Genomic DNA, 20,181 nt, shown 5'->3' on the forward strand with positions numbered 1-20,181 from the left:
TTCAGTAAGAAATGACCAACAGGATGATTTCAGAAAGGCTGGAGAGACTTATACAAACTGATGCTGAATGAAACAAGCAGGACCAGGAGATCATTATATATACTTCAACAACAATACTATATGATGATCAATTCTGATGGACCTGGCCATCTTCAGCAATGAGATGAACCAAATCAGTTCCAATGGAACAGTAATGAAGTGAACCAACCACACCAGCGAAAGAACTCTGGGGGATGATTAAGAACCATTACATTGAATTCCCAATACCTATATTTTTGCCTGCCAGCATTTTGGATTTCCTACACAGAGTCTGATTCTTTTTGTACAGCAAAATAACAGTTTGGTCATGTATACTTATTTTGCATTTAATTTATACTTTAATATATTTAACAGGGTGTGGGGGGAAGGAGGGGAAAAATTGGAACAAAAGGTTTGGCAATTGTCAATGCTATCAAATTACCCATGCATATAACTTGTAAATAAAAAGCTATTAAAAAAAAAAAAAAACTGGAGGGCTTGAAATGTTATATTTTAGAGAGCCATAGAGCTAGGATTACAACCAAGAATTACTTATCCAATAAAACTGAGTATAATCCTTCAGAGGAAAAGGTGAATATTCAATGAAATAGAGGATTTTCAAACATTAGTGATAAAGACCAGAGTTGAATGGAAAATATGATTTTCAAATACAGGACTCGGGGGAAAAACATAAAGAGGTAGCAGTCCCCAAGCAATAGTGACAGTTGAGAAACCCACATCTAGGCTCTGTTGCAATTGCTATGATAATTATGGAGTTACTACAGTGACTCAATCTTGTGACTCCATTTTTTGTTGTTGTTTCTGTCTTTTTTTTTTTTTTTAAACAATTATAACTTTTTATTGACAGAACCCATGCCAGGGTAATTTTTTACAACATTATCCCTTGCACTCAATTCTGTTCCGATTTTTCCCTTCCCTCCCTCCACCCCCTCCCCCAGATGGCAAGAGATCCTATATATGTTAAATATGTCACAGTATACCCTAGATACAATATATGTGTGCAGAACCGAACAGTTCTCTTGTTGCACAGGAAGAATTGGATTTAGAAGGTAAAAATAACCTGGGAAGAAAAACAAAAATGCAAGCAGTTTACATTCATTTCTTAGTGTTCTTTCTTTGGGTGTAGCTGCTTCCATCCTTGATCAGTTGAAACTGAGTTAGATCTTCTCTTTGTCAAAGAAATCTACTTCCATCAGAATACATCCTCATACAGTATAGTTGTTGAGGTATATAATGATCTCCTGGTTCTGCTCATTTCACTTAGCATCAGTTCATGTAAGTCTCTCCAAGCCTCTTTGTATTCATCCTACTGGTTATTTCTTACAGAACAATAATATTCCATAACATTCATATACCACAATTTATTCAGCCATTTTCCAATTTACGGGCATCCATTCATTTTCCAATATCTAGCTACTACAAACAGGGCTGCCATAAACATTTTGGCACATACAGGTCCCTTTCCCTTCTTTAGTATCTCTTTGGGGTATAAGCCTAGTAGAAACACTGCTGGATCAAAGGGTATGCACAGTTTAATAACTTTTTGGGCATAATTCCAGACTGCTCTCCAGAATGGTTGGATTCGTTCACAACTCCACCTCAATTCTAGAGCTAGTTCAGTTCCCTTTCTGTTCAATTAAGGGTCTAATCCAATTTCTGTCTTGTGCAAAAACTTTGTTCAGTTATGGAAATAATGAGAAAACTTTATCTCATTGTTGAACCTAGTCCTGCATGGCTAGGAAACTCTATCACCTGTATCTATTGCTTGGTGACCCTTAACTAAAAATCTAGGTTATACTGAGCAGTAGTCTAGGTAGATCCACAAAGATTGATACAAGTAGTTTTCTAATAAATTTACAAGTCTTATTTTAAAACTGGTCCTTACTAATTAATCCGTTATTATTTCTTTATTCCTCTGATTGTTTATAGACATTTGGGGGAATAAAAAGATGTTTTTATCAGTTATTACCAATTATATACCAAGCTATTCAACTCTGTCTTTTTAGCATGAAAATAGCCATAGAAAATATGTAAGAGAATGAACACAGCTGCATTCCAATAAAACTGTATTAAAAAAAAAATCTTCACTTGCAAAGTCATACATAAGCAAGCAACAAGTCAAATTTGACCTTTAAGCAATAGTTTACCAATCTCTGAACTATCTGTATCATGGAAATCAAAGTATGAGAGAGTATTTGGGACACTGATAGTAACAAAAGGTATAAACAAATTTAAAATGAATTAATACTTATTATAATGATATTTTCTAAAAATGATATGTTTTATTATAAAATGCCACCGATTTCAGATGAAATATTCATCTCTGAAGTAAGTAGATAGAGGAAAATATGAAGTATAAAAAGACTGGGAAAATAGAAAGTAGTTAAATTATTATGAAGGGCTTTGAATATCAAGCAGAACAATTTGTATTTGATCCTAGAAGCAAAATAGAATCAAAGGAGCTTAGAGTGGGAAGTTACCAGATTATAACTGTACTTTAGCAAAATCACTGTAGTGGCTGAATGGAATATTCACTAGAATGGGAAAGAGATTTGAGGCAGATAAGCCAACCAGCAGGTTATTGCAGTAGTATATGAAAGAAGTGATGAGAGCCTATCCCAAACTAATGACTATCAAAAGAGGAAAGGTGATTTATTTGAGAGATACTGAGGCAAAATTGATAGTACAGGTAAGAGATAGAAAGGAATTAATGACTTTCAAATCTGAATTACTGGGAGCAAGATGCTGCCCACTAGAGTAATAAAAAAGTAGGATGAGTAGAAAGGACTTAGGAGAAAGATAATGAGTTTGTTTGAACTTATTTAATATATCTACTGGATATTGAGTTTAAAATGTCTTAAAGATGGTTAGAGATGTAAAATTGGACATCAGCAGGGATTGGAGCTTGATGGACAGATTCGAGACTCATCAGAATAGAGATAGAAATTAAGTTTATAGAAGGTCTCCAAGTGAAGTAGTACAGAAGAAAAGAGAACATAGGACAGAACCCTGAGGTTCTGTTAGTGAGTGCGATCTGGGGAAGGATCCAACAAAGGAAATTGAGAAAGAATGGTCAGATAGGTCAAAGAAGAATCGGACAGTGGTGTCCTGAAAAGCTACAGAGAAAAGAGTATCAAGGAAGAGAGGGTGATCAACAGTGTCAATGGCTGCAGAGTTCAAGGACAATAAAGATAAAGAAAAAGACTATTAGATTTGGCAATTAAGAGATCTGTGGTAATTTGTAGGAAAGCAGTTTTAGTACAAATACAAGTTACAATATGTTTATAACTTTAGTATATAAGTTTAGTATAAGTAGTTTCAGTAAAAGTAAATAAGATTGGAAGTCACACTGTAAATGGTTAAGAAGGAGATAAGAAAAAGTGGAGGCACCTATTGTAGATGGCCTTTTCAAGAAGTTTTGCCACAACAGGCAGAAGAGACACAGGATAACTATTACCAGAGATGGAAGGATCAAATAAGGGTTTTTCCATGATGGGAAAGAAATGGGCATATTTGTAGGAAGTAAAGAATAAGCCAGTAAATGAGGAGAAAGTAAAAATAAACTAGCTAGAAAAACAATAAAAATCATGCATTATTATATTAAGAGATGCAGAAAAAGCTTTTGACAATTTTTTGAATTTTTTTTTGCATTTTTCTCTTCTAAAGATCTTATTTCTCAATTACATAGGAAACTAAGCCAAAATCTATTCCTACTTAAAATACCAGAAAGCATGGGAATAAATGGAGCTTTTCTTAAATTGATAAGTAGTATCTATCAAAACCCAACAGCTAACTTCATCTGTTAATGGAGATAAAGTAGAAGTCTTCCCAATAAGGTCAAGGGTGAAGCAAGGATGTCCATTATCATCATTCAATACTATACTAAAAATGCTAGTTGTACCATTAAGAAAAAAAAAAAAGATATTGATGGTGTAGAGAATCCTAGAGAATACACTGAAAACTCAATGAAACAATTAACTTTAGCAAAGTTTTAGGGTATGAAATAAACTTACATAAATCATCAGCATTTTATTATCAACATATTATCAACAAAACGTAGTAGAAAGACAAAGAAATCACATTTTAAATAACTGTAGACAATATAAAATAGTTTTCAGTCTATCTGCAAAAATAGACTACATGAATTGCATAAACATAAAAACATAACACTTTTTGCATGGACAGATCTAAGCAATTAGAGAAATATTAATTGCTCACGGATAAATAGAAATGACAATTCTACTCAAATTAATTTGCAATACCAATCAAACTGCCAAAGAATTATTTTATAAAGCTAGGGGAAAAAAATCATCTGAAATGAAAAAAAATTCAAAAATATCAAAAGAATCAATGGGGAAAAAAAGTGAAGAAAGCCAGTCTAGCAGTATTAGACTTCAAACTATATTACAAAGCAGTAATTATCAAAACAATGTGATTGATTAATAGAATAGGCACATAATATACAAAACTAAATTACTAAAGTAATGTAGTTTTTGATAAACCTGAAAGTCCAAACTTTTGGGTCAAGAATTCACAATTCAGTAAAAACTACTAGAAAACTGGAGAGCACAGTAGCAGAAATAAGGCACAGACCAACATCTCACAATGTTTACCAAGATAAGGTAACAATGAGTACATGATTTAAATGCAAGGAGGGTTATCATAGGCAAATTAGAAGAGTAGACATAATTTTATCTGCAGATCTATGGATAAGAGTTTATGATCAAAGAAATCAGGGAAATCATGGGTGCTAAAATAGATAATTTTGATTACAAAAAATTAAAAATTATTGCACAAACAAAATCAATGTTGTCAAGTGGATGGAAAGTAGGAAACTAGGGAAAATACATTTTATAACGGTATTTCTCTGATCAATGTCTCATTCTTCAAATAGTTAGGGATCTTATTCAAATTTATAAAAATGAGACCCATTCCCCAAATGACTTTATGGTCAAAGGATGTTTTCAGAAGAAGAAATCAAAATTCTCAAGTCTTTTGAAAAAATGCTCTAAATCACTAATAATTAGAGAAATTCAAATTGAAAAACTCTTAAGGTACCACCTCATACCAATCAGATGGGCTAACATGAAAGGGGAAAAAAAATGACAAATGTTATGTGAGATTTGGAAAAACAAGGACTGATATATGATTAATGGACTGTTTTCACTATGGTTGTTGAAATGTTTGTACCACCATGGAGAAAAATTTGGAATCATGTCCAAAGGACTATGACACTGCATATCTATTGACTCAGCAATATCACTATTAGGTCTATACCGGAGAGATCAAAGAAAAAGGAAAAGGACTTAGATGTAGAAAACATTACTGTAGCTATTTTTTGTTATGGCAAAGAACTGGAAATTGAGAGAATGCCCATTAATTGGACAATGGCTGAACAAGTTATAGTATATGATTATGATGGAATACTACTATGCAGTAAGAAATGAAGAGGGGTATGATTTGAAAAACATGGTAAATATTATATAAATTGATGCAGAGTGAAGTGAGCAGAAGTAGGAAATCTTTGTACACAGTAACAGCAGTAAGATAATGACAATCAACTGAGAAAGATTTAGATACTCTGATTAATAAAATGATCCAAGACAATTATGGATTCATGAAGGAAAATAGTATCCACCTCCAATGAGAGAGAACTAATAAACTATAAATGCAGACAGAAGCATATTTTTTCACTATTTTAATTTTTCTTGCTTTTTTCCCCCTCCAACATTGATAATATGGAAATGTTTTATGATACGTGTTTAAAAAAAAATTTTAAATGATATCAAGTAGAAACAAAAGGAGCAATTGGAGGAGACAGGGAGAAATAGAATCACATAAACAAATAAAGGGATTAATCTTAGCAAGGAATAAAGTTATCTTAATATTTGAGATAGTGAAGAAGGAGGTAATGGCAGAAAGCATATGAGTGATAGGAGAGATAAGAGCGAGCCAATAATAACAGATAAAAATAATTTTACAGTCTAATATAGTTTACAGTCTAAATCAATATTACCTTTGGTCTTAAATTAAGGCATCTCATTGTGAAAAATCTGAAGTTATGCTTCCTATTTGTATACAAACATATACAAAGTATATACAAGGTATACAAAGTTTCAACTTAATTTATATAGAAAGCATAGTACTCAAACATCATACAAAAGCATTGAAGCTCCTCAACTTATTGAAAGTAGAACAAATAATATACTAAAAACAATTTCTTTGTTTTGTTTGATAATGAAAAACTTCTGCCAGGCAGCTCAAAAATTCAAGTGGACCAGATGAGAATATACAGATAGACTGACAGGATTCCTTCTTCTTTTTTTGCTGAGGCAAATGGGGTTAAGTGACTTGTCCAGGATTACACAGCTAGGAAGTGTTAAGTGTCTGAGAGCAGATTTGAACTCAGGCCCTCCTGAATTCAGGGTTGGTGCTCTATCCACTGTGCCATATGGCTGCCCTAGAATTTCTTCTTTATTGATGGTTGACAGCATTATTTCCAAATCTGACATGTAGCATATGTTTTATGCAATCAATAATAAAGTATTCTAAATAAAATACAATATAAAAAATGGTTGATTTCAGAAACTCACATTTTAGAACCCTACAATATACTGTTCAACCTGACATTTGTTAAATATCTATCTTGGTTTCAATGAAATATATATAATTAGAAAACAAAAGCTTGTGATTTGTTCAAGGTTTCAGAACTAGTCAATGTCCACACAAACTGGATTTTTTGATTAAAAACTAAGTGGTGTTTTCCCCCCATGAAACCATACTAAGTGGCCCAACAAAACAAAATATTTTAGGTGAACATAACATTGCTTAAAATGTTATCCTTTGGTTCCATTTAAGGAGGAGGACCTTTAAATTCAACAAATATTTATTAAGTATTTTCTATATTGTAGGAATCATACCAGGTGATGGGAATGCAAAGATGAAAAAGAGCACAATCCCTCATTTCAAAGAGGCTGCAGTCAAATGGAGGTAAATATTCTAAGCAGTACAAATTATGTATAAAGAAAAGAAGAATTTGATAGGAACAAAAGAGAGCGTGGTATAGTGCCATAAGAAACTTAAAGAGGAAAAGATTTCTTTCATTTGCAGCCTCAGAAAATGTTACATGGAGAATATAATTTTGGCCTTGGAGAAACTTCAATATATGAAGACTGGCAAAGATGGGATATAGGATAACATAGGTCAAGAAAAATAGGTGGCTTAATTTGTCTCCAAAGCGGATTAAATAAAAGGCGGAAGCATAAAATAGACTAGAAATGAATTAGATTTAGACTACATAGGTCAAGAAAAATAGGTGGCTTAATTTGTCTGCAGGGTGGATTAAATGAAAGGCAGAAGCATAAAATAGCCTAGAAACGAATTAGATTTAGACTACATAGGTCAAGAAAAATAGTTGGTTTAATTTGTCTGCAGTGTGGATTAAATGAAAGGCAGAAGCATAAAATAGACTAGAAACGAATTAGACTATGGTGGCACCTGAAAGCTTTGATTGAGGGTAAAAGGAGTTGCTTTATTTCATTAGGCAAATGGGAACTAGAATGACAAGACCATAGTTCATCATGAAGATTACTCGGGAAGATGAAACCAAATCAATTCAAAAAGCATTATTAAGTACTTTACTATGTGCAAGGCACAGTGATAGATGCTTAGGATATATTTAAAAAAAATAAAAAGTAGTCCAAAATCTGATATTAACATTTGCAACTCTCCAGACAAGAAATGAGGTACTACCCTAGGACAGAGAGGAGTATCATGATTTGATCTATATTCCTGAGATAGATGAAACAGAGCTTGACACCAGATTAGCTTTATGAGGTAAAGGACAAAAAAAGCTAAGGCTAAAGATTAGTCCCCAAGTGACAGGGATGGTGTGATACGGGGAAAATGTAAACACCTTAAGGACAAACAATGGTTTTTAATTCTTTTGTCTTTGTATCTCCAGGGCCAGCCACTGAAAGTTTAGTCACTGGACAGGGGCACTGGAATGACTGGAGGAGAGAGTAAGAAAACCCTGCCTAATTCACTTGCAAGTCCGGACATCACTCTCGTGGTCCTTTTCAAGAAAGAAGGTCAAACAACAACCTTTGTATACCCAGAGCCTAGCACATGGCTTAGAGCTGGGGTCTCCTTGGGGTTAGGCATCCTAAGTGGAAAGTTTCTTTCTATCAATGCAAAGAAACAATCCATCAGCCGTGGCAAAAACCACGCTTTAAAGCTCAGTCTGAAACCTTTGAGGAAGTTACTTGGAGGTGCTGAGGAGATTTCTTGGCATCAATGGAAACGGTGCCGGCTCATGAAATACTCCCCTTCGGGTTGTCAATGCACTCCCAGTGTCTGGAACACAGTAGGTGCTTCATAAATGCTTGTTGGTAAACCAGACTTAACCTCCCTAGGGCTTAATTTTCTTTCCGTTATAATGAGGAGAGCTGGACTATTTACATACTGACCCTTCCTCTCTGGGAGCTAAGATCCCCGTCGGCATCAGGATATACTTTGAGGGAGGAAGAGGGTCACACAGCTTGTCCCACCCCTACTCTGCCCCACCATAAACTGCAGGGGAGAGGGGGATGGGTATATAAAGAGAAGGGTCGCCCCGCCCCCAACTCAGCGGCTACGTCACTCACACTTTGTACGGCAGCCTCGGGTCCGAGGTCAGCGTGATCTTAAAGGAAACTTTGGACCTGCAGAGCAAAGAGATCAGACAGCTAGTTAGAGGAGAGCGGTGGGGGAGGGGAGTTCGGAAGGGGGGGTACCGCGAAGGTTCCAGGGCTCTTAGAGGGGGGCGGGGCAGGTTATCTCCTCACGTTACTCACATAGTGAGGCCGTGGTTGGACTCGGGGAAGCTCACGGCGATGCTCGGATCACTCCTCCCGCTTAGATTGTTCAGTTTTCCACAGCCCCCGCACCCAAAGCCGGCGCTCTTTTGCTCACTACTACAGGGTACACGTCTCCCTCCGCTGTCACCTGAAGACCCGGGGCTTTCCTCTTGGAAGCTGACTTCAAAGCTGCCTGATAAGCGAATCCAAAATATCCAGCTGCTTTGTCTCCCCGAGCCAGACACCAGTCGGGAAATATCAGCCCTCTTCCTTGTGGGCCCTGGTTTGTGTCTGCACCGGTCGAAATAAGCCGAAAGTCAAATACGCTGCGGCTGTTTTAGGTTAGGCATTTCGCTTGCGGGCTGCGGGAATCCTCTGGGCCCGAATTTGGCTCCTCCCAGGAAGGAAGAACCATGTGCTGGAAGGGAAGGTTCGCTAGGAGGAGCAGGAAGTCGCGCGCTTCTTGGAGTCATCGGACTTGAAAGCTTAGGCAGAGTTATAGGCTTGTGGAGAATCTGCCGAATCTTTTCATCAACCCCAAACTAATTGTGTCACCTCCAGGCTGACCTGGTTGTTTTCCTGTCCCGGGACTTTGCCAGGGCCCCCTGATCGCTGCCGCGGCTGTCACCGACCCTTGTACAGTGTGTTCTGGTCGTTTCTTCTTCAGCCCCCAAACTTGGGATAAAAAGAAGAGCAAAGACCTTTTCGGTTGTTTCCACCGTGGAGATATCCACCACCAAGAAATGGACTGAGTTTAGAGAAGATCATATAGAACTAGACAGCACTTTAGGAGTCAGACCCCCTCTCTCATAACTTCACATTTTCTTTTTTTTTTTTAATTAATTTTTTATTATAATAACTTTTTATTGACAGAATTTTTTTTACAACATTATCCCTTGCACTCACTTCTGTTCCGACTTTTCCCTCCACCCCTCCCCTAGATGGCAAGCAGTCCTATATATGTTAAATATGTCACAGTATACCCTAGATACAATGTATGTGTGCATAACCAAACAGTTTTCTTGTTGCACAGAGAAAATTGGATTCAGAAGGTAAAAATAACCTGGGAAGAAAAACAAAAATGCAAACAGTTTACATTCATTTCCCAGTGTTTTTTCTTTGGGTGTAGCTGCTTCTGTCCATCCTTCATCAATTGAAACTGAGTTAGATCTTCTCTTTGTTCAAAATATCCACTTCCATCAGAATACATCCTCATACAGTATCGTTGTTGAGGTATATAATGGTCTCCTGGTTCTGCTCATTTCGCTAAACATCAGTTCATGTAAGTGTCTCCAAGCCTCTCTGTATTCATCCTGCTGGTCATTTCTTACAGAACAATAATATTCCATAACATTCATACAATTTACCCAACCATTCTCTAATTGATGGGCATATAACTTCACATTTTCAAATACATCAGAGTAGATAGATTTCGTACTCAAGTTCTCTGACTAACTTCAAGCGTTATCTTCACTGCTGCACAGTGTAATGTCAAAAGAAACTGAGCAAGACAGAGATTAGAGACCAATTCAATAATTTATTAAATGGAGAGAAATACTGGGACCAATGGATCCCAGGGCTAGACTAGAGTATCATCTCAAAGAGTCTAGCCCCAAGTATTGGGACAGCAAGCCTTTTATGGTATAGCAAGAACAATGACATAATGCAGAGACCTAAGTGGGGATAGCCTCATAGATGGAGGTTACTGATATTCTAATGACATTAAAGAATGTCTATAACACCTTTATCTCAACCATTAAGAGGGGACGGTCATAACCTTAAGGCAGAATACGAAATAGGACAAATGGAGGAACTGGTCACCCCATTAAAAGTGACCTTTGTCATTACATTCCCTCCTTTTTCTCTTGGAACTATTCAAATCTTTGAATTACCTTCCTCTAGAAGGCCTTAGCACTATAATTTGAGCAACCCTATGTGAAGTAAATCAAAATAAAGCTAGACCAATGCAAGGGCAAATCTCTCCCTGACAACCCCAGAATTAATCAGCTATACACAAAGTTCCTTATTTCAAGTATTTCTGACAATCAATTGTCAGATCCTCTGCAGTTGGGGAGCATATGGACAGCTGTGGTCATTTGTGCATGACTCGGCCTCTGCTTACAGAGAGCTGCAGGCTCAAGGCAGTTGTGTTGCCCATTCAGAGGGGCAGCTGGCTCCAGGAGAGAAGGGTGAGGCTTGGAGTAGCCCCACCTGTCCCACCCAGAGGAATAAACTGGGCTGCTACTAGAATACAGATTTCTGAGCAGATTATGCAGTTAGACCAAGACAGGCAACCCCAAACTTTTAGAGGCGTCGGTATCAACAAGGTCCTTTTAAGTACGCTGAACTACTAATTAAGGATCTGGGGTAACAGGAGTGGGGAAACAGCTCAGAGAGACTGCCAGTTCCAAGACAGGTATCCAATTTCTGGTTGTTTCTAAAAAATAATCCCAAAAACTGAGTCTGCCAGGGCAATTTCAACAGAATAAGGGATTTCCAAGTTAAAGCACAACCAGCAAATCGTAGTCTAGTAAATTTAAGCAAGGAGTAAAGGACTTCCAATTAAATCGGAATTAGCAAGATACCAGTTTTCCCAACTTCCAATTAAATCTGAACTAGAAAGGTACCAGTTTTCCCAAGTTCCTATTTCTTCTCCTCCCTTTTTTTTTTTTTTTTTTTGGAAAGGAATTATCAAATGACCATCCCACATACAAATCATACACATATGCATATACATAACAGACTAAAAGTCCCTCAAACATAATAGCAATAGTTACACAAGTTTAACAATTTCCATTCCAAATCTTAAACACACAGTAATACAGTGAAAATTCTAACAAGTCAATCACTTTCCCACTTCCCCCCATCAGTCCAAATTACATCAGGAAAAGTGGGCGCAGGCAATGGCTGTCATTTGCTTCTTCAAGCTGAACAGGGATGATGCTCAGTCCACAAGGGGATGGGTCTGTAGTGTGGGAGCTGACAAACAAAGGTTTGATCTAGGTCCCAGAAGCAAGTCAATATATCTGCAATTTGACCAAATCTAGAAATAAAAACAAATCTAACAAAGAAAAGTTAGAACAGTCTGAGATAGAAAGACTGGCCCACAAGTACTGCTACAAGATGTGGCCTCTCATTAGTTAAAAACCTTAAAAAAACAAACTTGAATGTCCAGACACAATATCTGGTAACCAATAGATGGCCAGACTAAATACTTATTTGTTCAAGTATTTAGGATATAGTGATTGTACATAACCAGATTGGAAACAGCAAGGTATGACATAATTGAATTAACAATTTCTTATTGACCATTATAGAAATCAGTTACAGGAGGGAAAAAATTCAGTGCATATTGACTACAAACTCAAGATATTTTACCTTTAGTAACAGATATTTACCATAACCTTATCAGTTTGCTGCTTTTAAAATGTCTGGAAGAGTTTAGAGGAAGGGGGGAGAATAGAATTCCATGTGACTACCCTTCCCCCAATTCCACAAGGGTGGGGAGGGAAATCACTCCAGGCTAACTAAATGGCTCCTATAGCTGAAGTAGTAGCAGTGGGAGGGGAGTTTAAATCTTTACAAAAGATCCCTACCCCACCCAACATTTAAAGTAGCAGAAATCAGTGGATGGGTGGGGGAATCCCGTAAAACCTACATGTCCAGCAGAGCTGGATTTAAAGCATATAATCCATTTCTATCTCATTTCAAATAATAAAACAACATAGTTTCTTTCTCTCCTTCTGGCCCCATGTGGCCATTATTCCCAATGGACTTCTAAACCCAGCTTGGCCAGGGATGAGGCTTTCAGAAAAGTCCTTGTTACATACTTTAGGTAAAATTAGAGGCACATGACCTCTTTCAGGCAAGTTAACAGAACTTCTTTAACAAGCTATTGTTCCTTTAAGATCCTATACTTAAGGATAACCAATTCATTTCCCAAATTTAGAATCACCTTTAAATTCCTAATTAAATGTTTTCACCAGCTGGAGTTTAGTATTGAAATAACCAATTCCCAAATTTGATCATTGTTCTTAAATTTAACAGAGCTCTTAAGTTACCAAAACAAAATTACAAACAATTTCACAAAAAAATCCCATAGAACACAGAGCACAACTAGACTGTCTAATAACATACAAGACATACAGAACGCTGATCACACTTAGACTGCACAATTATAACATTCAGTAGGACACTAACATTAAAACCAAACCAAATGGCGCTTTTAAAACCCCCAGTCTTTGTAGATAGCCCCCTGAGCATGCAAAAGCCGGAGGGGCCGGCATTACTCTAACTAACACAGGATGACCCAAACAGGGAAGCTGAGTCCCATTTTCAAAAGTATATACTTCCCACTCGATGAAAGAAGTGGGAGGACCTCTCTTAGAAATGCGAAGGATGGGCCTTTGTCTCTGGAAAAGAGTTGGACAGAAAGAGTTTCCTCAAGCAAAGCATCTGCTCCAGGAAAAGAGTTTTGAGGCAGTGGAGTGTCTAGATTGCAGACAAGTAAAAACTTAGTTTTTCCAACCTTTGCAGCCTCCCTGGTATCTCTTTTTAGAGATAGAGCCGCAGCAATTCCTAAAGAATTGTGCCAGAGCTCCCAAGAGCTCCAAACAACGACTGCAGTCTTGATGACTGCAGTGTCCACTACAAGATAAGGAAAGAAAAAGTCTTTTACCTTGTCCAAAATTCCATCACACTTCAGTAGCGACCTCCTGTGTCCAGTAGGCCACTCATCAACCAAGCAAATGGCACCCCCAAAAAGGGCACCCCAAGTGACACCCACGTCCAGTAATTCACTAATCAACCAAACCAACCGGTACCCCAAGAAAAGGGCACCCCAAAAGTGACAACCTTACAACCGTGCAACCCGGTGAATCCGGTTATTCATCAACCAAACCAAACAAACAAAACTACATGGTACCCCAAAAGGTACCCAGACAAACTCTCCTGTGGCCGAAATGGGGTTGTCTACCATCAGGCTATTGTGGCTGGAAACTGCTCTCTTTCCCAGAGGCTCTGGAAAGAAATCCAGGAGGCCCAACCTCTCCAGGCCAAGAGTTCAGATTCATAGTCACCCCGGCCCAAGGCAGAGACCCCCAAAGTCTCATCTCTTATCCTGCTCATTTTCTAATTATCTCGCTGGGGAGCCTCCAAATGTAATGTCAAAAGAAACTGAGCAAGACAGAGATTAGAGACCAATTCAATAATTTATTAAATGGAGAGAAATACTGGGACCAATGGATCCCAGGGCTAGACTAGAGTATCATCTCAAAGAGTCTAGCCCCAAGTATTGGGACAGCAAGCCTTTTATGGTATAACAAGAACAATGACATAATGTAGAGACCTAGGTGGGGATAGCCTCATAGATGGAGGTTACTGGTATTCTAATGACATTAAAGAATGTCTATAACACTTTTATCTCAACCATTAAGAGGGGACGGTCATAACCTTAAGGCAGAATACGAAATAGGACAAATGGAGGAACTGGTCACCCCATTAAAAGTGACCTTTGTCATTACAACAGTAAATACTTGTAAATTGTTCAACTCTGTATTGTGCATCCTTATAACACTATCTCGAAGCTTTTGTCTCATTTATAATTATATTTTTTAATATTGTATATTGTGAAGGCAATCTGGGGTGGTAGAAGAAGCCTTCTTGTCAAGAAGGTCTGAGTTCAGGCCGCACTTATGTGATCCTAACCACTTAATGCTGAAGGGAGCTAAAAATTGCAAAGAAGGTTCATATATTGGTATATTGATATTAGATGATTCTTCATCTGGGTGTTTTTTAAACCAATATAATCCAGTAAACATGAACTAAGTAGTTACTGAAGTGTGCAAGAGTTATAATTCATAGTTCAAAAGAATTAAGAGAGATTCTTACATAGTTAAAAGATTATTAAAGCCTTAGATAACACACTAGTCTTTAAGAGAGTCTAGCAATTTGGGAGAGTTTTATATGTTTAAGAGAGTCTAGCAAGTTTGGGAGAGTTTTATATGCTGATATTTGGGGTTTCAGCTAGCAAATTAACAGCCTATAAGTTTGAAAAATGTAAAAGACTGATAATCAAAGAGCTAGGATGTCTTTTAGAAAGTATTGTTATTTAGGGAAAGAGAAAGGTAAGAAGTCCAGGTGTAGCTTTACACAAAGACAAATAAGTCAGGATGGAGTTTTTACAGGAGACAAGGAACAACAGATTTTATTGCTCCACATTACCTACCTAGATATGCAGGTTGAGTAGATGCTGGGCTCTGACCTATCATCTCCCTTTTTTTCTTGGGCAGGAAATACTGGGGACCCATCACTAGTACATGCCAGTTACAATGCTAAGTCCTGGGGATAAAATTATAAAGATAGTACCTGCCCTTAAGGAACTAAAAGTCTAATTGGAGAAGAGAAGGAGGAGGAGACTATACACCAAAGTTGACAGGTAAAGAGTGGAGGGAGCAATTTGTTTCTGGAGTAATAAAGCCAGACAGAGAAGTGTGAACTGAGCGAAAATATATATTTCTACACTATACCTTTAAAGAGATATTAGGTGATGTTTGGTACTTCACCCTTCTACTCCGGTTCTGGAATCAGAGGGCACAAGAGTCCTTAGACTCTTGACAATAAAGACTTAAATTAGCAACATTGAATTGATATTAGAAGTGATGAATTTATCTTGGGAGTGACATCTTGTTTTGCAAAGTTGAACCCAAAAAGAGGAAATGGGGGAGTGGATAGAGTGCAGGCCTAGAAAACACATTTTTTGTGAATTTAAATCTGGCCATAAATATTAATTGAATGTTTCTGGACAAGTCACTTAATCCCTTTTGTCTCAATTTCCTCATCTGTAAAATGAGGTGGAGAAGAAAATGTCAAACTATTCCCATATTTTTACCAAGAAAATGCCAAATGGGATTATGAAGAGTGAGACATAACAACAATAAAAACAGAGCAGCAGATGCAACCTAGAGAAACCAGTGAATCCTTTATTCCTATTGTCTGAGAGGTAATGTTGCTTAATAGATAAAAAACTGGGCTTTTATTTAAGAAATCCTGCGTTAAAATTCTAATTATAAACTGTGATTCTGTAATCTCTATATACCCCAAGCTGTTCCTTAAAAATGATCTGGCAAATTCTTTCACTATTTGCATGTATAATGTTAAATCATTGAGAAAATAGTCCTTTTCTAATATTTGCCTATAGAAAATATCATAGAACTAGAAGAGAACCTAGAGATCTAGTTGACTACTACATATCTAGTCTACCACTTATATGGAAAAAAAGACAAATTAACAACTTAAATTAACAACTTAAATTACTTCCTAAGGGTCACATAGCTATACCCAGATTTAGAAATTAGATAATAGGAATTAGATTTAGAAATAGAATCTTCTGAGGGCTGCCTCAAACATTCGTGCACATACAGGTCCCTTTCCTTTCTTTATGATCTCTTTGGGATATAAGCCCAGTAATAACACTGCTGGATCAAAGGGTATGCACAGTTTGATAACTTTTTGAGCATAGTTCAAAATTGCTCTTCAGAATGGCTGGATGTATTTACAGTTCCACCAACAATGTATTAGTGTCCCTGTTTTCCCACACCCCCTCCAACATTCCGCATTATATTTCCCTGTCATTCTAGCCAGTCTGAACCAAATATATTTAATATTTTCTCTTTGAGCCAATTCTGATGAGAGTAAGATTCACACTATGATCACCCCCCTCCCTTCTTTCCCTCAGATATAATGTTTCCTTTGCCTCTTCGTGAGATGTAGTTTCCCTCTTTTTACCTCCGCTTTTCCCTTTTACTTGTCTAATTTCCTTTCTACTTCTAGATCCTCTTTTTTATATTATAACAGCAAATCAAATTATATATGTACTCTTTATGTATACCCATAACAGAAATAAAGTTCTCAAGAGTTTTTTTATCTTTGTATGCTTCTCTTGAGTCCTATATTTGGAGATCATACTTTTTGTTTAGCTCTATTTTTTTTTTTTTTTGTTTTGTTTTTTGGGGTTTTTTTTGTCAGAAATATAGGGCATTTACCTATTTTATTGAATGTCCATCTTTTTCCCTGGAAGAAAATGCAGGGTAGTTTTTTCTTGGCTGCTTATAAGTTACTTTGCCTTTTGGAATATCAGATTCCAGGCCCTTCAATCCTTTAATATCGAAGTTACTAGATCCTCAGTAATCCTTATTGTGATTCTTCTGTATTTGAATTTTTTTTCCCTAGCTGCTTGTAGTATTTTTTCCTTAGTGTGATAGTTCTGGAATTTAGTCACAATATTTCTTTGAGTTTTGAGTTTTTGGGATCTCTTTCAGTAAGTGATCAATTAATTCTTTCAATTTCTATTTTACCCTCTGTTTCTATAACATCTGGGCAGTTCTCTTTGATAATTTCCTGAAAAATAGTGTCTAGGCTCTTTTTTCTTTTCATCATGTATTTCAGGGAGTCCAATAATCCTTAGATTGTCTCTCCTGTATCTATTTTCTAGGTAGGTTGTTTTCCGCATTAAGTATTTTACATTTTTTCCTATTTTTTCATTGTTTTGCTTGACTGATTCTTGTTGCCTTATAGAGTCATTCATTTACATTGATTCAATTCTGAATTTTAGTGTGTTTTCTTCATTTACTTTTTTATTTTACTTCTTTTTGTATTTGTCCAATTGAATTTTTGAATGAGTTGTTTTGTTCTATGAATTTTTTTTTCCATTTCACAAATTCTGTTTTTTAAAGAATTATTTTTCTTTTTTCATTTCACAAATTCTGTTTTTCTTGGAGTTGTTTTCTTTTCCCAGTACAAATCTATCTTTTAATGAGTTATATGCTTTTTCCATGTCACCATGTCTATTTTGTGTTGCCTTTTCCAGACTCTCTTACAAGGCTTCCATTTCCTTTCCCCATTTTTCCTCTAGCTCTCTTTTAAGATTCTTTATAAATTCTTCTAGGAGAGCCTTGTGTGATGGGGACCAATTTATTTTGCCCCTTGGAGCTTCATCTGGAGACAATCTATCTTTAGTCTTCTCAGGGTTTGAAATCTGTTCTTCACTTTTGCCATAAAAGCTGTCAATTGTTAGAGCCCTCTTTATTTTTTTACTCATTTTTTTAAAAAGTTAAGTTAAGATCTGCCTTTAAGGTGGGAGAGTTTTTCCAAGCAAACACAGCTGTGCTGAGTCAGCGCCAATTCACTCCTGTTGCTGACTCTGCCATATGGACATTAGCAATGCCCCAGGGCTTTCTACTTGCCCTGGTGTTTGTTGCCAGAGTCTGCTCAAGCACCCTTAGGCTGCACAGCTCTTAGACTCTGAGCTGTCTGAGCTGTCATTTGTGAGCAGCTTCCCCAGGCCTCACTATCTCTCTGCTGTATCCTACTGAAGCAGACCTTCCCTAGTCTGCTTTCTCTGGCAAACTCTCTGCACTGGCCACACTGAGACTGTTCTGCCCTGGGGCCCTGTTCTGTCTGCACTGGCATTTGTGGCCAGCTGTTTGTGCTTGCTTCCTGCCTCTCTCCCATTTCTGATTGAAAGAAATCTTTTCTGGGCTGTTTCCTCCAACAAATTCTATGCCCCCAGACACTGAGTTATCTGCACTGGCATTTGTACTGGTTGTCCTGGCTGCCTCCCTCCCATTTCCAATTGAAACAGACCTTTTTTGGTGATCTTTGAAATTATCTTCTGCTGATAATTTGTTGTACTCCTGATATTTGTGGGTTCTGGCCATCCAGAACTAATTCAGAGGCTGGATTTCATAATTATTGTGAGGGTTGTAAAGAAGGTTAGAGAAAAATGTGTTTTGTCTCTGCCATCTTGGCTCCACCCCCAGAAGTCCCAGTTTACTAAATTTTAACAATCCATTGTTAATTTCCATTTGTTCCTTTGCCTGGGACAAGTCATGGCTTTTGGTGCTATAATTGCAAAAATGTTGATTTTAGAGCTATTATTTTCTGTAGTGCAATCTATGTTGCTTCAGGAAAGTATATTCTAGGAGGGAAAAAAAAAACATGCATTAGAAGTGCCACTCTTAAACTTCTCTCTGAAATTATTTTGTTGGATTACTGGAAGGACCAGGTAGCAAGGCCTTAGCTTTATTTATAGATATCCTGAATTTCCCCAACTTTCTAGGTTCAGCTACAAATTCTCAGCTTCTTTATAAACAAGGTCTTATTAATCATATGCTACAGTGATTTCTACCACCTCTGAACTAACGTCTTTTAAATATTCCAAGGTGCATTCTTTTTCTCAGTGTTTTTCTGTTGCTGGTTTTTTGTTATCATCAGGTAGCTTCACTTTATTCTTTGTAAAAAAAAAAAAAAAAAAGAGAGAGAGAGAGAGAGAGCGAGAGAGAGAGAGAGTAAAAACAGCTATCCACAAGTTTCTTGTGAGGACCTGGATGAAGTAATTATTAAAAACAAATTACAAATCTTAAAAGGCCATGCATGCAAATATGTTATTTTTATAAGAAGTTTTGGTTCATACTATTTAGTCAAAGTTAAATGTACATGGTGCTCATTGGTTTGGGCATCAGATAAGTCAACTGAATTGATCAAAAGATTGGTCCTCAAGTTGATGGTTGGGACCTTTTTATGGTGGCTGTCTCCCAGTAGGTCTCTGCTCCACTCTTAAGTGAACTTTCACATAATCAGATGTTGGAATCCTTACAAAGTGTTAACTCTTTAGAGTTGATGGAGACAATAATTATCTAATTTAGCATGGTTCAGTATGATTGATCTGATCTTACAAGGAAATGTTATGGGCCAGAACTTGAAACAAGGTACTAAGTGGAATTTATAGAAACAATGCTTGTGTTCACACCTTTAGAGAGCTCATATAAACAAGAAGCTCTTAGGGCCAAGGAGCACTCTGGGAGGAAGCCCACAAACCCACTCTTGGAGGTGAAGTCAGACTCATTCCATCTTCCACCTTTGTGCTGGCTGGAGGCTGAAGAAAGCAGAGGCAAAGGACAAGCTGCAAGAGCTCTTGGAGAAAATAAACGTTTGGATTTTATCAGCTGTCTGTATTTAAAGTGATTGTTACTCTGACCTGAAACTAAGGCTGCCTCCAGAAAATCTCCCCAAGAAACCTGCTCCCAGAGAACCATCATATTTTAAAGAAGAGAACACCACAATCAGATCATATCTGTTTCTAGACTGCTTCATTTTGAACATCAGTCTCATCTTTGTATAGAGGAATCTTTAAAAGTCAGTCTTGGAAGCACCCTGGTCTTTGATATATACACTTTCATATAGTTAGACCTCCAGAAAACTTCCTGGATAACTCTATACCATGCCATATTATTTTGGGAAATTGCTA

General features: G+C 37.1%; 1 protein-coding gene across 1 annotated transcript in view; it reads right to left on the reverse strand.

The window, feature by feature from the left end:
- The window catches only part of UFM1 (ubiquitin fold modifier 1), a 28,338-nt gene extending 19,319 nt beyond the window's left edge, over positions 1-9,019 (reverse strand). Inside the window, exons 1-2 of the mRNA XM_003766877.4 lie at positions 8,874-9,019; positions 8,685-8,741 (exon numbers count right to left, since the gene is read on the reverse strand). Of these exons, the coding sequence (XP_003766925.1) occupies positions 8,685-8,741; positions 8,874-8,875 (59 nt within the window). The 5' untranslated portion in view covers positions 8,876-9,019. The remainder of the gene's footprint in view (positions 1-8,684; positions 8,742-8,873) is intronic.
- Between the last annotated feature and the right edge of the window lie 11,162 nt (positions 9,020-20,181).

The sequence above is a fragment of the Sarcophilus harrisii genome, chromosome 3 (assembly GCF_902635505.1).
Source record: "Sarcophilus harrisii chromosome 3, mSarHar1.11, whole genome shotgun sequence".
NCBI classification, from domain to species: domain Eukaryota; kingdom Metazoa; phylum Chordata; class Mammalia; order Dasyuromorphia; family Dasyuridae; genus Sarcophilus; species Sarcophilus harrisii.